This window comes from Eubalaena glacialis, chromosome 14 (assembly GCF_028564815.1).
Source record: "Eubalaena glacialis isolate mEubGla1 chromosome 14, mEubGla1.1.hap2.+ XY, whole genome shotgun sequence".
In the NCBI taxonomy this organism is placed as follows: domain Eukaryota; kingdom Metazoa; phylum Chordata; class Mammalia; order Artiodactyla; family Balaenidae; genus Eubalaena; species Eubalaena glacialis.
The window spans coordinates 39,692,199-39,709,984 of NC_083729.1; the positions used below are offsets into that span (position 1 = coordinate 39,692,199).

The 17,786-nt window shown below is 38.4% G+C and overlaps 1 protein-coding gene across 1 annotated transcript; it reads right to left on the reverse strand.

Moving 5' to 3' along the window:
• Window positions 1–473: 473 nt before the first annotated feature.
• Window positions 474–14,279, reverse strand: CALM2 (calmodulin 2). The gene is made up of 6 exons (XM_061168601.1): window positions 14,196–14,279; window positions 8,311–8,341; window positions 2,620–2,763; window positions 2,421–2,527; window positions 1,867–2,002; window positions 474–1,126 (listed from the first exon to the last, which is right to left on the reverse strand). Exons 1-6 carry the CDS (start codon window positions 14,196–14,198, stop codon window positions 1,098–1,100), a joined length of 450 nt encoding a protein of 149 aa, XP_061024584.1. The 5' UTR covers window positions 14,199–14,279; the 3' UTR covers window positions 474–1,097.
• Between the last annotated feature and the right edge of the window lie 3,507 nt (window positions 14,280–17,786).

Sequence of the window (17,786 nt, forward strand, 5' to 3'; positions counted from 1 at the left end):
TGTAAAGTATGTTGCAGATAGGCAGGCACAACTGAAAATTCTTTGTTTTCTGGTAGTAGAATTAAAAAGCACTGAGTAAAACATTAAAAAATAGAGGCAAAACATAATGACCCACCCCCCCATTTGGATTTTTTGTGTTTTTAAACACAAACATTTAAAAAAATCACTGCATGGCTGAAGTCTATATGGATAAACAAATGCCAAAGTTGAAAAATATATTAAAAAGGTAGGCAGCAACACTGAATACCTACCTTATGCCAGTCCCCATGCTAGGTACACTTACAAAAGGTTTCTTAATCTTTCACTTAAACCTTTTGAAGGAAGTATCATAATTTAAAAACCAAACAGTCTTAAGTAGTCAAAAAAATTACTTATCTAAACTTAAATTATACCAAGTAGAAACCACCTCCCCACTTGATTCTCAAAATTATGTAACCTCAAGTTAATTAAATGACTCAGATTCAGAGCAACAGTTGGGTAAATTGTAATTTTTTTATTGGAAAACAAATATACAACTTGGAATGGATTTGAGGCAAATTGTGCCATAAGCAGATTTTCTTTAAGTGGCTAAAACAAAGGTTAAAAAGCAAGTAACAATAAAAGAAAATGTTTCTGGTACAGGACCAGCAGTACAAAAAAATAGTGTACGAGTACCTGGATAAAACACCCGTTTTGCAATAGTGCAACTTTTAAGTACATATTGTTGACTGTCCATAGTCCACGCAGAGTTACAACTCCACACTTCAACAACAACATGCTGACAGTTCCTAAAGAAAACTACTTAAAAAAAAAAGGCATAACCCAGATGTTCCCTCATTTGACCAACTCCATCTAAGTTTAGATGTGCAGAAGGGCTTATTAGATATATCCAGAGTAAGCCACATGCAACATGTTATTTGATCAATTTTTCTAAAATAAGGTTTCAGGACAATGACAGTAAGATAAGGGAAGAAAACATGGAGGAATGAAGTCCTAATTACTATACATGCATATTTTTTTTGACAATAGGGGGAAACCTTTTACAGATAAGTTACAAACAAAGAAAAGGCAAATAAACAATTTTGTACAAGAAATTTAACACATTCTGTACAATGTCTTCACTTTGCTGTCATCATTTGTACAAACTCTGAAAAAGAAGTACACAAAAATGTTGAGTCAATGGCAAAAGTCTGACAAAACCAATCACATTTACTCAATCACTGAGCAGTCTCCATTCCCCTTTCTTTCCTCAAAATTATCATAAAGTACACAGGAAAGCTAGTTTACTGCCAAGGCTGGACCTTCATAAACCAAAATTATTTATGATTATTAATGAATAAACCAAATTAATGCTTTAGATAAGCTATTACAAATAAAAAGCATTCTTGCTCTTAGTTCAATATCACATATGATACTTCTGAACTGAAGCATGTACAATTTTAGACTTAAAGCTAATTAGAGGGAAGGAGAATCCAATGAAAGAAAGTCACCTTAATTTTGAGGATCTTGAAATTAGTCTGAAGAAGCTTTTCACACTGTTCCACAATTGTTAACAAAAATTGTTTTATCATAGTTTGGAGTGCAGTGCTTCTCAAACTTTAATGTGCATTATGAAATCACCCAGGAATCTTATTAAAATGTAGATTCTAAGTAAAGGGGTAAGATCTGATAATAAATAGTTCTAAAAAGTTCTCAGGTGACAATGATGTTGCCTAATCTGCACACAACACTCTGAATAGCAAAAGGTTGGTAAATATCAGTAACTGTTTTAGCATCTCCATTTCTGGGGGGGGGAAAAGTCACTAATTTTGACCTATCAGATACCTAACAAGAACCTCTACCTTAAAGTCAAAGCACAGAATAAGGCAGTGACAGTGAAAGACTTACCTTCATAGTTTACTTGACCATCACCATCAATATCTGCTTCCCTGATCATTTCATCAACCTCTTCATCTGTTAACTTCTCTCCAAGGTTTGTCATCACATGGCGGAGCTCTGCTGCACTAATATAGCCATTACCATCCTACAAAAAAATTTAGTAAAATGTCTAAGCAAAATTATAGACGTAACGAGTTGGAATAGAAGTTTATTAAACTTCACATTAGGGAGCAAAATATACTTTAGTAATCTATACAAACTAAAGAGAGTTTACAAATAGCTGACCTATATATTAAATGTCACTGAGAGTCAAGCAGGATATCCTATATTGAAATCACAATTTCTTGGTTCCAAAGTCAAGTGATGCCTCTTTCGCCACAAAACTAATGCAATATATATGTTATTAGGAAACCTCCGTCTACACTGAATTCTTAAAAAGCTTTTGCTTGATATTAAAGTATGTTGGTAAATCATCAGAAAAACAAGTCTTCACAGATTAAGATGTCCTGATACCTTTTAATCCTCAAATTAAAATTGAACAAATCCAGTCTTTGGATACTTACCTTATCAAACACACGGAATGCTTCTCTAATTTCTTCTTCACTGTCTGTGTCTTTCATTTTTCTTGCCATCATTGTCAGAAATTCCGGGAAGTCAATTGTGCCGTTACCTGAAATGGTTTGTTTAGTTGAAACATTACAACAGAACTTAAATGCCACTTCTTCAACTCCCCCTTCCCAAACCCTAAAACTAAAGACTTACCATCAGCATCCACCTCATTAATCATGTCCTGTAACTCTGCTTCTGTGGGATTCTGCCCAAGAGACCTCATTACAGTTCCCAACTCCTTTGTTGTTATAGTTCCATCACCATCCTTGTCAAATAGTGAAAAAGCTTCTTTGAATTCTGTTTGAAAGAGAGACCACAATCCAAATGTACAGGTTAACAATAAAAAAGTAACCTCCTAAATGAAATGTATTAATCAACCATCAAAGCAAACATATATATAGATATAGGACCTGAAATGGGATTTTGATTCCTGAAGGATTAGGTGGGGAAACCTTGTGGTATTTCAAACATTTTTAGCTTATCATATGCTCATATATTGATCTACCTGAGAGTTTTTTCATCTAAAATCTTACAAGGAACTCCAAAATCTAGTCCAGATAAAAGTCAAATTATTGTTGAAAGAGGAAAACACTCAAAGCCCCAGATGACTGGCTTCTCTATTTTCTGTTGAAGCTGCTCTGTGGAACACAATTCAAAATTACATATCTAACCTACACTCAGAATAGAAAAGGAAAACTGTTACCAAATACATACTTCTATATAGCAACTGTACTACTTACAGTAATCCCCAAAGTTAAAATTAAGTCTATTTAATCACCTACTAAATTAAAAACAAAAAACTTTAAACTTCAGAACAACCTGCAATAGGCTAGCTTCCTTTTCTGGAAGATAGAAGGGACTATCACCAAATTATCTATAATGATGTTAACAATGGGATGATCAAGATATGAATGGCCAGTTTTAACTAAGTGCTGTATCACTGAAAACAAAATTTAGACCTTTCTTCAGAATATAAAATCCCAAGCTTACAACAGAGTGAGATATATTATTGCCTAAAATCTTTTAGATCTTCTTGTGAAATTATGTTGCTTTCAATTCACCACTAGATTACATGGAAAGCTACTGGAGCAACAGTCCAGAATACCTGAATACAGAGAAACTAAAGCAGAGATTTAATTTGGTAGTGCAAGGGCATAAAAATGAGCTAGTTAACAAAGCTAGCAAAGATATTAGGCCCAGTCAACAAGCAAACACAAAAGCATACAGCACAGAAACTAAAAGCGGACTTTGGAACTCAACTGCCTGGGCTAAAAAATTCCAGCTCTGCTACTTACTAGTAATGTAAATAACCTTGGGCAAATTTTCTGCCGCAGCTTTCTCATGTGTGTTAAGTGGGGATAACTGTACCTACTTCCTAAATTTAAGAATTAGTATAGGTAAAGCACTTAGAACTATGCCTGGCAAATAACTACTTAATAAATGTCAAGAAAAAGATGGTCTCATTTTCCTGCAGCATCCACAACTACACTGGAAAACTCTCAAACTTCTCTTGGCTTTCACAACAGTAATTTACCTTCTACCTCCTACTGCCTTGCTCTATTTGGGTCTTACAAGGGTCTTGCTCCTATTTGTCTCTTACATATAGACGTGACCAATTTTCTTATCCTTTTTTCTCTCCTTGGCCATTTCATCTATGCCCACTAATAATGAAGACTTCACATCTTTAGTCCACTCATCTCTCTCAACATGATATTTTTATTTCTCACTCCTACAGGACATCTTCCCTGGCTGACCTCAAGGAAGACAATGAAAATCAATTCTATACTCCTCAGCAACCCTAGGAATGCAAACAAAAGCCACCTTAATTCTTTTTCCCTGAAACCTGTCAAGGCCTGCTGAATTCTGCTATTTAAATACTGCCTGATTCTTTGCTCATCTCTACATCCAACATTTTGGCTAATGACCCTATCATCTTTTATCTGGACTATCACAATAGCCTCCAAATGGATTCTTTATTTAAAATTACCCACACAACTACCTGAGTCCTATTACCGTTTTGGATTATCACATTATTTTCTTCTGCTTTGATTCTTTTAATTGCTTAGCTTTAGACCAGGTATCACTGACTAGTTATAGTTTGCTACACTCAGTAAGTAGTAAGTGCCACTTACTACTACTGAGTGCTAAACATTCCACTCCATTTAAATATTACTTGTCTTCAGAGGAACTCACCTGATATCAGAAGCTTAGTACCAAACTACTGACTGATCTTACGAAAATATGCAGTACTAACCTAGACCAACCCAATGACAAAAATAAATCAGAGTCCTACAAATAGCAGAATTTGATGAAAACATTTCCATTTTACACTCAGGTTTTTTAAAAAAACAGGATGTACAAATACTGTCTAGAAATATATAAACTACTAGGTTTGGAACACCGTAGCATCTATCACCTAATAACTTAGGCTCCAAGAAAATTAAAGTACTTAGAGATTTGTATTTATTTACATTACATTCTCTGCTATAATACAGTTATCGTGTAACACCACCATTATGTACAAAAATTCCCAGTATAACTAACCATGATCATTTTACTAAATGATTTAACTTAAAGGACAAATTCTGAAAGATGCATGCTATAAGTTTATGTATGTGTGTTCTAAATTTCAAGAAGTTTAAACATCTAATAACTCTTAAAATATTTGCTGGAATAAGTGAAAAGCAGAAAATAAAACCATTTCTATGCTGTAACTAGTGTTTACTTCATGCATACAAAAAGGAACAAATAAAAATACTTTGAAGGTCAAGGTTTATTCCAAATCTCTATTTGTATTTTTACACTAAAGAGGCAGAAACACCTGCAAAAACTTAAAATAAGAATAAACTGAAAAGTACAATCTTATTTCACCTGCTTTTATAGCTCACCACCTGTGCTTCAGAACAGTTTAATCTTAATGTATAGAAGCACATCATTCTAAACAGTATTTCCCAGGAATGAGTTGAATATAAACCTAGGAGTCAAAACCTCAATACACGATAAGAAAACAACAGGTCCTGAATGTCACGGAACAGCTATCTTCAACATAATTGATGGAACCTCCCAAAATCCATTCTAGTTATGCCCAAGTTGAAACTTTCAGAAATCATACTATTACTTGTTTTATTTGTTCATTAGCAACCCCAGGATACCTTTCTAAATATTTTTACATAAATTTATAATTCTATTAAAACAGGTCATCATGAAACAATCACAAGAAAAATCAAATGCCTGTTTATCAATTTCTATTTATTTATAAAATTCTGAACTTATTAATCCTTTAAAGGCCATGTACCAGACCTTTATTGTTGAGTAAGATTAGTACTTTTTTATCAAATAAGTTTTATCCCTACACTGAACTTTAAAAGTTTAATGGTTTAGGCATAAATTTCTTTAAAGAAAAAAAAATTATTTTACATTTTTTCTTTAAATATTAAATACCAACAACTAATGACATCATGGCAGAGTCATCAACAAAACTAACTTGTTAGTGATGTCACACTAGACTGTTCTGGATTGCTCTTTAAGACCAGGGTAACGTAAACAACTCTAGAAACTTCACCTAAACAATAAGCATACTTTTTTCTAGACTAAGTTATTTGTTAGAGGAATTTCAAATCTGAAGTAGTAATGATTATCAGATGAAGATAAAGCCAACTGAAGAAGTACCTTAGTATATTCAACCTTGCATTATATGTATGAAGCTTGTTAGCACAAGTAGAGCTAAGACTCTAAGATATTACTGGTTACCAGCAATTACAATTTACCAGATTAAAAAAATTTTTTGCCTTCACCTCAAAGGTAGACATTGAGAGGGGACTTTGGGAGGAGGCAGAATAATTCTTAGGAATAGGGTAGGTACTGTTCTAGAACATATATGTGTGGCCCACCTCTTTGAAAATTTATCTATTCAAGAAATATTTATTCAAAGTTTAAGGGAATTTAATAAAACTGTAAATGGCAAAAAAATTTTAAAAAAAAGAAATATTTATTCAGTCCTTACTGTGTGGGAGGTACTGGGGATACAGAGGAAATAAAAAGGTCCGCGATTTCACAGGATTTTTATTTTAATAGCATAAAACCTTTGGCTCCTCTACCTAAAAGGTTCACTAAAACCTAGGGTCCAAGAACAGCTTTATTAAAAGCCTAGAAAAAGGCAGAGTATGGAAAGAACCTAAAACAGATTTTCCTACCACTCACTAGAAATTTAATTGTATGATAGGAACCAATGAAAAGACAGAATTTATCTTAAAGACAATGTTCCATGAACTACAAGTATTCTTTACAAAAATGCAATCAGCCAGAGGATTGATCCTCTTATATTTAACAGACACAAACTACTTTTTAAAAGAGTTGCATGTGTGTTTGGGAGAGGAGTAATGAGCATCAACTATGTGACTGGCACCTTGAGTAATACATTTTCTATCCTGAAGTGAACATGCTGTGCCATGCAGAACTACCTGACTGGGACTACCGAGAAATGAAAGGCAAAGACAGGGGTATTAGAGAAGGTAAGAACTTAAGAGTGGAAATAATACCGCAAGTCATTTCCTCAAGACATTATATAGAAAACTATTCCAGAATAATTTACATTTCATCAATACACTTATAAATGAAGAAAGAAATTATTTCCAAAGCTGTGCTTGACTACTTCAACACACCCTATACATGCAAATTTACCAACCCTAAAAAGCAAATTCCCAGTTTAAGTCAAATGCACACAGTAAGAAATAAAAATAAAACCTGCTTAAATTGGTCCTTAATGCTAATAGCTTTCTACTTTACACAGTCCTAGCAAATACTATTTTGTGATGAGTATTTTAGGAGACTAATGATTTCTGGCTCCACCAAATTTGTGTATGAGGGGTGGAGCTTACTTTAAATGGGCTACATAGCTCAGTTCCAACTGGGTTTCTCAGTTTACTCTAGCATTAAAAAAAAAAAAAAAAGCTTTAGTGATTTTGAGCTCTTGAAATTCCTTGCCTACCAGGAAAACTATGGCAGTCAAAACTGCTTGATGCTTTTGTTAATAAATCTATAAATCAAAGTCAAGGAATAGAGTTTGAAAAGCATTTCAACACTGCAATCAAAAAAACAAAACACTATTTATTAAGTTTCCCCAACATTTTGATGTTAACTAGCCTTCTCAAAGTAGTAGAATAAAATCAAAAGTACTAATGGTTCGGCATATTGACAACATCTCATCAAGTTTTATGTAGCAATTTCACATACTTCCATAGCAAATCAAAGGATACAAAACTTACAACTGATTTCAACAGCTATCACTGCTTTTTAAGATAAAATTCAAATTACTACATCTGTAAAGCAGAATGCTAACTTTTGGATCTAAGTTTTTCACTAGAGAAATGGTTATTCCCTGAATGACCATATATGCAATTCTAAGGTTAAAATATTAGTTACTTTAAACCAGGGTAAATTCAACATTCATTTTCTGATATAACATTTCTAGTTACCTATTAACTACTATTTGGCCTCTTTTCCTATGGAGACTGATATGACGCTGAAGTGTTAAAAACTGCCCAGAATTCATGTTTTACAGCAAGATAATCTTTAAGAAAAACAAAGACCACCCCTACCAGGCTCAAAAGTATATCCACATAACCTAAAAACATGTCTTTAATTACATTTAGCCCCACACATCTTTCATAGTCAAGTTTACTTTCTCACTTGCCAGAGTAGGTTCAATTACTGTATTACACTCATTTGTTACCATCTACTACACAGATCAAAATTAATTCTGTCATACAAGTACCTTATTTTGAGAACAGCGAATCAATTTATAATAAAATCCAATGGGTATAATCTAGCAAAGTTATTTCTCACCTGCAATCTGCTCTTCAGTCAGCTGGTCAGCCTACAAAGAGATCAAAGAAATAGTTAAGTGGCTTGAGAGTATGTAGTTTAACACTTACAGAAACAAGTTTAAAAACATTCAAGGTGGGACTTCCCTGGCGGTGCAGTGGTTAAGAATCCACCTGCCAATGCAGGCGACAAGGGTTCAACCCCTGGTCCAGGAAGATCCCACATGCTGCGGAGCAAATAAGCCCGTGTGCCACAACTATGGAGCCCACGTGCTGCAACTACTAAAGCCCGTGCTCCACAACAAGCTGCCACAATGAGAAGCACGCGCACCGCAACGAAGAGTAGCCTGTGCTCGCCACAACTAGAGAATGCCCGCATGCAGCAACGAAGACCCAGCCCAGCCATAAATAAATAAATATTAAAAACAAAAAAAAATTCAAGGTTCACCCTGTTCCATAAACTTTACTTAGTTCAACATTCCTTAGTACCAAAAACAGGTGGGCAGAAAATGCACACATCTTATCTTCAAAGCTAAGCTAACACGCCCCCAAGTTTAAGATACAAAAATATTTCAGAATACGTTTGAAAGTCTAATTTTACACAAATTTTTAAAAAGCAAATCTAGCATACTAGAAAGTTTAATTGGAATTGGTATTCTTCTAAAGCAAGGATAGATCCAATAGAAATGTCTCCTTTTTCAAAATTAAGATATCTAAACTTAAGCTCACCTCCTCAGGTAAATACAAACCATTAACACCAGAAATCTCCATTGAATCAAAAATAATGAACAAGGACTACATTTAAAATTCCCCTGTAAGTGGCTAAATACTTCACTTGGACATATATGTGATTTTCAAAACCTCAACAACAACAAAAAAATTACTAAGCAAAACTATCAAAAAGACAAAAACCCAAGCTGTCCTGGTTGGAGCAACATGAAAGGTACCAGTTTTTACTCCTCCTCACCTGCCATGCAACTGCAGAGAATCCAGGATTCTGAATATTTGAAGTACATTACTTACAAAATGTTAAGTCCAGCTACTTATTTTCTCTTTATGTTTGAAATTCCAAAGTGAGCATAAGATTTGTGATGTTTTTAGCAAATGGAGTAAAGTTACTTGTTTTTACTTAAAAAAACACACATTCAGGCACCTGCTAAAACCCATTATATATGTTGTTTTTATTCAATCTTCACAACAACCCTCAATGGTAATATCATTAATACCCTATCTCACAGATGGGGAGAGAGGCTCAGGTTAAATTTCAGCGAGCGGGAGTACAAAACTACTAACTAGTAGACTCAGAATTAAACACTAAGGTGTCAGACATATCCAATACCTTCAATTTTAAATTCAGAGCACACCATAATATAATAAAGGTATTTGCAAAGTAACAAGCCTCCTTGTTCTTCATGTGGCCTTCATCCTTGGACATTTCATTGCTTATTGGTACATATATCCAGAGGCACTGACAAGAAATAGCCTCCTATCTAATATTCCTACCTACAGAAGTCAAGTGTACTATGATTAATCCATTCACTTATTGGTATGAGAAGAATAATAAACCCTGCCTGGTTTCTTTCATTTTAAATGAACACACCCCTGGAAAGGATAAAACCTTAATATAGGATAGCATCACATTTTTTTCTCTAGGAGACAGCATGAGAACATTTGAGAAGAAACCCAGAAAAGAAGTTTCTTTCCCTGATAAACAATTTTGATTTGACCTTGATGCAAACTCAACTCGTTGCTTTAGAAAAAAGAAAAGAAAAAAAGCCAAGTCTAGTAACTTAAAATTGAAGAACCAATAATTAAGCTCAAATGCAGAAGTTTATAAAATAAAAATTATCTACTTTTATCCTTACAAATCCCAATCCTCCAAGTATTTGGTATAAAATCAGTCGATTGTTTTCTCTAGGAATAAGATTTAAAACCCAGTAAATCCACTGAGTTAATTTTTACTTTGTTAGAGACTATAGATGATTTACTTCTAGTCTCATTCCATTCTGCTGGACGTGTATCATTTTTGAAAGAAGGGCAACATGGCATGGTGGAAGAAAAAAGCATGGTGCTTTGAGTCATCGCTGGGCTAGTATCCCAGCTCTGCCACTCAATAGCTGTGACCTTGGACATGTTACTCAACCTCTCATTGTCAACTTCACCTGTGACACAGAATATTAATACCTACCTTGCAGTGTTATTGTGCACAGTAAGTGAGAAGCTATGTAAAGGGCTAGCCCAAAGAGTTCAGTGATAACTATTTTATATAAATTAATTAACCAAAGAACCTACAATGTAATGTTAAACACCAACCTGACTAGTTCAACTTCCACACAGAGGTAGACAGGTGGGGCATTATCAAGCCCTTTACAGCAAACTCACCACATTCCATGTTAACTTTAAGATGAGAAAATCTACTTCCACAAACTGAAACCACAAGTTGCAAGCCCAGGGACAGATGTGGCAGGACACATCAGTTTAGGACTAGTTAAGCCAAATGTGTGGAAGACACTGCAGCATGTGTGAAAGCTGAAGGAATGACTGCTATGTGCAGAAACAGCAGGGATTTTTCTCTCGACAAGTTGTGCGGGCAGAGATTTTGAGAAGACTCATTTGTATGAAAGCTGAGAAGGCCTCAGGAAGAAAACTTTAAAATTATCCAATTTTGCTTGAAAAGTCAAAATTTTAATGGCCCCACACCATCCTGTCTGCGATCTCAGTAAAGACCACAAATGAGCTTCAAGGAATAAACAGGACACTAAGTTACATAGCCTGAAAGTGCTGGATATTGCTTGTAATGTTTCAGGAAACTTAAAGACAATTTTTTTGTATTTACTACTAACCCAGAGTTCAAGGTTTTAAAACAACCTTTATCAGCAACATTCAGATTAAAGCGTACTAAAAGCAAGAACACAAAGCTCCCTAGCACTGTAATTTGTAAGCCTTTTCCAATGAAACACAAATAAATTGTCTATGGAGAGAGTCATTTTCTTGGTAGAAGAACTAGAAGAATTATACTTTTGGGAAAACTCAAGCTCATCAAAATGTGTGTTTGTCTCAGTAAATAACTCACTAGAGAGATGACTAGTTCTTACTCCTTTGTTTCTACAAATATTGATGTAATTCTTCCTATTGCTCTTGTCAACTCTAGAGAAAGCTCCCAGGCATCAGTACACTCTCAGGTTCCACCTCAGACCTACTGGACTAGAATCTGCATTTTGGAGAAATGCAGGTGATTTGTCAACACTGATAAAAACACTACTAATCTAGACTACATGTGTGACCTTAAGGAAATTACTTACCTATTAAACATTTTCCAAATGGCATTCAAAAGTAGGTATGGATACCCTTGGAGCATATCTAGTGGTAGGTGGTAATAAAAATAATCCAAAATTCCTATCTGAGTAAGTGTATCAGTCCATAGGCTTGAAATGAAACAAACTTCCACCCTTCATTGATTCCTGTTTACTCCAAGTGCTACTTAGATACAACAAAGGCTTCATAAGTAAAAATTTTTCTACAATTTCAGAAATCAGGGTATTTGTTTTATCTATATCAAAAGCAATCTCTAAATTATTTCAGTAGAGTTTAAGATACCTTTCATTCTGATAGAACAGCACTTATATGGCATCTTGGCCCAAAAGAGAAAACGCTAGAAGATATTACTTCTTAAAAATTACCTTTACTAAAGGTCTAATTTGATCATTCTAGCTGAATCTAGAACTTTCTATATTTTAATAGAGCCTTGGTGAATTTCTTCAGTCTAGTAGAAACAGATCTTCTTGCTGTTCGATGGGATATTTATTTAGACTGAAGTGACCAAATTTTCTACCTCTTCACATCTTTTACTTATCACCCCAGCCTCAAGTCTTCTTAATGCAATCAATCTCCCTTCAATGAGCATGCATCAACTATATGTAAACCCAAGAGCCATGTGAGCAAACTTATTCCACTTCCACAACAAATACATGTTCATTCTCTGACTTTACAGAGTCCTGATTTTAAATCGTCAGGTCTTGTAATTATAAAATTACCTGAGGACAATTCCCAAATTAGTTAACAATGACTGTCAATTTAACTAACTGAAACCCCCCCCAAACATCAATGATGTGAACAGTAACTACAAAAGCCTACCCTTGGCAAAGGACCCCGAAGGGTAGATACAAACTCTATGCCTCACCAAGAAACTCCATTTGAGCTCTTCATTCAATTATCAGACTGATCAGGAAGAAACCTTTCCTTTCATATGAGAAATTAAAAAAAAAAAATTTACCCCACAATTTTGAATCTTAATTACATGCCTATAGTGTACACCCTGTTTCACCTAAAAGTAAACTCAACCAGCACATTCAAATTTAGAATAATTTAGAATATCAAGATGGAAGAGTGCATCAAACAAATGCGAACTCCTCTCCCCACACCCATACATGCTGGAGGTTTCAGTTGGCAAGGATTCCCAACTCCTGTTTAAGATGTCACCTTGCCTCCTGGACACACCCATCTCCCGTAACCACTTGGCAGAAGAAACGACAAAATAAGTATTGCAAATTACCGCCCTCATTAGTTTTTTTTTTTTTTTTTAAACAGGAAAGAACTGGAGTTCCGGTCTCTAGTGACAGGAAAATGCTTTTAAAAATTCCCTGTCCCCCTTCTTTCACGACGGTCTTTGACAGCCATTACTGTACAAATTAACTAAACTGCACGTTAAGATATCTGGCACTTTCTCTACGGAAATACCAGTTATTTTCAAGGGGGTTGGAGCGGGGCACACTGTGTGTGGTAGTGGTTCTTTAACATTTCGGCGTGCACGTGAGCACTCAAGAAGAGGGCTGTGGCCCTTCTCAAAGGCATCCTTCTAATTGTTACAAGAGAGTAAGACCGACTTTCACAACAGAACGACAGTCACCCCGGAGCTGGCTTTCGGTAGGTGAACAGAAAATGCCTTTCAGACCCTAGCTGGAGCCTCTGGCTTTCTCTAACGAGATGAGTAGCGGGAGGCTGCGCCTGACTTCAGATATACAGCCATTTCCTTCAACGACAAAACCACTTATAAAATTTTTTTATTTTAAATGTCCAGCCTGGAAGGTGGAATTAGGTCTCAAGGCGCAGAGGGAGCAAAAGGATCAGGATTCACCGAGCTTCCTTCGCGCCGCCAGAGGGGGATGGGAACCGGCCGAGGCTGCCCTCCCCAACCTATGCCGGAACGGCCGGCCTCGCAGCGCCGCGGGCCGCCCAGACCTCCGCAGTCCTGCAGGTGCCAGCGCAGCAGCTGAGGCGCGAGCCTAGCCGGGCGGGCTGCGGCCCCAGCCCCGCGCCCGCCCCGCCCCGCCCCCGGCCGCTCCCCGCGCCGCGCGGGCTCGGCCCACACAGCGAGCCCGCCCCTCGCCCCCTCCCGGCCCGACCCGCGGGGCTGCGGGCTGACGGCCTCGCGCGCTCCCGCCCGCCCCCTCGGCGCAAGGCGGCCGCGCGCGGACAAAAGCGCTTCCTGGCGTCCGCACCAACCGTCCGTTGGGCTTTTGAATCCGGCCCCGGGCTGACCTTTTGAGATGCCCGACCCAAAGCTTCTGCGCTCCTGCTCCCCCCCGCCCTTCCACTCTCGCCTCCCCCGGGGGCCGACCTGCCCCCCGTCCGGGCTCCATCCTCATCCAGCCCCTGAGGAGCTCCGCAGCGCCGGGGGCGGTGTGCCCGGCCACCAGTACACTAGGGGACACCACCCTGAGGAGAATGGGGGGTGGGGAAGCACCTGCGACACAACGGCCGCGGGCGCCCCCAGCCTGATGTGCGCCATCCCCCTGGCGAAAACCACTCCTGGAGGGTGTGAGGGTGGCAAGTTCCCTTTCTTTCGTCAATTCGCTTCAGCCTCTTCCCCCCACAGGCCGAGCGCCGGCAGCTTAGCGACGCACTCACCATGCTGCAAGCGCTACCGGTCTCCGGGACTCGACTACACAACCACTCTGCTCGCTCGCTCCACTCGGACTAATTCTCCCCCTCCGCCCCCAGCGCCTCATAAACACCTCCCTCCGCCAGATCCCTCCGCCGCACGCCAGATAACGGAACATCACAAACGAGTCCCGGCCAACCCCCTCCACTCCAACTCCTCTCGAGACCCCTTTATCCACAGTTGTGTGGTCGACGATACAAGAGATAAAGGGAGGGGGGCGAACGGATGGCGTAAGTGGGTGTCGCTTCCCAGCGAGCCGTTGAAAGGCCGGTGGAGTCGCGCCTGAGAGGCGCTACTTTGCGGCGCGGAAGAGCATCGTGGTAGCGACGCGTAACGCGACGATCGTTGAACCGGCCTCTGATTGGCTGGTTCGTACCTGCAATGCGTCACTGGGGCTCGCAGCCACCGCCGCCGGGACGCGGTGTGGTTTCTGCCGTTGCTGCCGTTGCTGCCCTGGCCGCACTGTCTTGGCAACTGCGCCAGGCGGCGGAGTTGCTTGTTTTGCGCTTGGTTGGAGAGTCTTCCTCCTCCACCCATCCTTTCTCTCCACAGTCGTACGCACACTTTCCCGCCCCTGGTATAGGGGTCTACGAAAACGCCGATTAAGAATGAAGCTGAAAGACCCAGTGAAACCCCTACCCCGCGCTCTTTTTCTCAGCTTTGGTTATTGGCCTCGTGGCGGCCACACGCTTACCATTTTACTCCCTCACAAAATCCGAATATCTGAGTAAGGGCGAACGCACCTGCTCAGCTGACTAATCTGAAAGGGTCTTCCGTTTATACTTCCCCTTCGCCGCGTTTGTCTGGGGTAATTTACCGGGGGAGAAAAAAAAAATCACTGAAAAAGCGCAGTATCCCGGATTCTGTGGGGTTAGTCACTCCCAATAGCCCCTTGATGTTGTGGAATAATAGGGTTCTGGCTTGGAGTGAGACCTGGGTATGAGTATCGCTTGGGCCACTTTCTTAGATGTATGGCCTTGGATGAGCTATTTAATCTTTAGCCTCATTTGTGAAATGGAGGTTATAATACCTATATTGAAAGATTATTGTAAGAATTAGAATCATATAGAGTCTGGCGTTCGGGTAAAATGTTAAAGTACCTGGCACAGGGTAGGCACCCAACAAGTGGTTACTATAATAAAACCATAATACATATGGTCACAATGAATTTCATAATGAATTTGCCCCTTTGGGTCGCTAACCTCTCAGATTTAAATGAACATTTCTAAAGCCACATAAAAGTTAGCTCTTTGGAACTGGCACCCTTGTGCACTGTTGGTGAGAATGTAAAATGGTACAGCCACTGTGGGAAATAGTATGGTAGTTCCTTAAAAAATTAAAAATAGAATTACCATATGATCCAGCAAGTCTGCTTCTTGGTATATACCCGAAAGAACTGAAAGCAGGATCTTGAAGAGATATTGGTACACCCATGTTCATGGCACTCTTCACGATAGCTAAAATGTGGAAGCAACCCAAATGTCCATCAGTGGATGAATGGATAAGCAAAATGTGGTATACGTTTGTTGTTACATACAATGGAATATTATTCAGCCTTAAAAATTCTGTAATATGCCACAACATGGATGAACCTTGAGGACATTATGCTAAGTGAAATAACTCACACAAAAAAACGAATACGGTATGATTCCATTTATATGAGGTATTTAGAATAGTCAAAATCACAGAAACAAAGTAGAATGATGGTTGTCAGGGAAAGGGAATGGGGAGTTATTGTTTAGCGGGTATAGATAAGAGTTTCAGTTTGACGAGATGAAAGGAGTTGTGGGGATGAATGCTGGTGATGGTTGCACAACATTAGGTATTCAGTACCACTGAACCCTACACTTTAAAATGGTTAAGATGGTAAATTTTATGTGGATTTTATCACACATGAAATTTTGTTTTAATTTTTGAACTTTTTTATTTGGAAAACTTTAGACATAAGCTATATACAAGTGGAGAGAAAAGTATAACCATCACTTAACCAAGTAGCCATCACTCAACTTTACCAGTTAACAGCATTCTGTCATTCTTGTTTCATATATTTCCCCCCATTTAAAAAAAAAATTAACTCCTTGGTCCCACCCAAAATAAGCAAGGGTGTGCATAACCTGGAATATTTAACAAATGAATAGCAATAGTTTACCTACTGTGTAAACTCATTCGAATATAATGTAATTGTTACCTTAGAGGGGGCTTAGAAGGCACAGAGGAGAGGACCTTTGCTCACCACAGAGGTTCCAAAGAGGGTTCCCAAAGAACATGACTCCTAAATTGAGTCTGACGTGATAATGAGCTAGGAAAAAGTGGAAAGCCAGGGAGGAAGAGAGAAGCAAGTTTAGATGAAAGAAAGAACAGAGCAAAAGGTCCAGAGGCATGCAATTGCATGGCACAATGGAGGAGTGTCAGTGGTTAGGCATTACCAGGGCCAGCCGATCTCAGGAGAGGGTGCTGGGAAGTTAGAAAGGAACTAAGGGTCATGCTCAAGCTGCAGTTCCTCAAGAAGGTTGGTAGAACCACTGTCCAGAAAGAATCCTCTTAGGCTACATCAAGGCTTTAGAATTTTCCAGTAAAAAGCACAGCCATGTGGACCCTTGAAACCCAGTGAACAGTATTTTCAGCAAGCCAAGGTAAAATCTGCCTACTGAGAAGGATCCTTCCAGAACACCTTCCTGCCCAGCAAGACCAAGATATTCTCTAACAGCTTATCTGCACCCACTTGGAAAGACTCAGTGGAATTTAACCTGCTTTGAACAATTTAGGCATTTTCTCAAGCCATCTAAAGTATTTCCTTTACTAGGCCGGAGATGGATTCTCTTTCTTTCAGTCATACAAATCAGACACAAAGTAAGTGCTCTTTCAGTTAGTACTGGCAACCCTGTGACCTTCCTTTCAGATGAATGACTGTTCAGTAAAAACTCAGGACCCCCATGCTTCTATTGTCCTTGCTAATGTGATATAATGATTTCACAGGGTGAGAGGGTGGGCTTAATTAAGTTACCCCACAAATGAAATACACTGTACCATTGAGAATGTTACTTAAAAGTGGGTACCTCTGCTTCAGAATTGAGCTGAAAACAGAGCCCTAAGGCCACCATTCCATTACTCTCCATTGTGGTGGCGCCCAAGTCTTTCCAAGATTTTCCTCAGAAATTTGTCCCTGATTCTTCCTCAGATGGAAGGGCTATCAACAATTTTTTACCCCATCAGTATGCAGTGCTTTTACATATAAAATTTTTAATGATGGGAAATTGAATGACAAAACGAATAATCACTTCTTCTAGAAAATGAATTTTTTTTTTTTTTTTATTTTCAATAAATCATTTAGTAGCGTGGACTTTAGCATACAGTATAATAAAGGATGCTACAGGCTTTTATATTTAAATTCTTTTCTCAATATTGTCAGCCTAGTTTGATGAACTGTATAGGAAAAGTACATAATAGAGTTGTATGTTTTATAAATATGTTATAATTCAGTTTATTCATTGATTCCAAATGGCCTTTCTTTTTTTTTTTTTTTTTTTAGAAATTTCATGTAATGTCTGAAACATTTA

Coding starts and splice junctions, on each gene's coding strand:
- CALM2 (XM_061168601.1), bottom strand. Junction 2,764..8,310: donor GACTGAAGAGCAGATTGCAG/GTGAGAAATAAC, acceptor TCTTTCAAACAG/AATTCAAAGAAGCTTTTTCA. Junction 2,003..2,420: donor CATTCCGTGTGTTTGATAAG/GTAAGTATCCAA, acceptor ATTTTTTTGTAG/GATGGTAATGGCTATATTAG.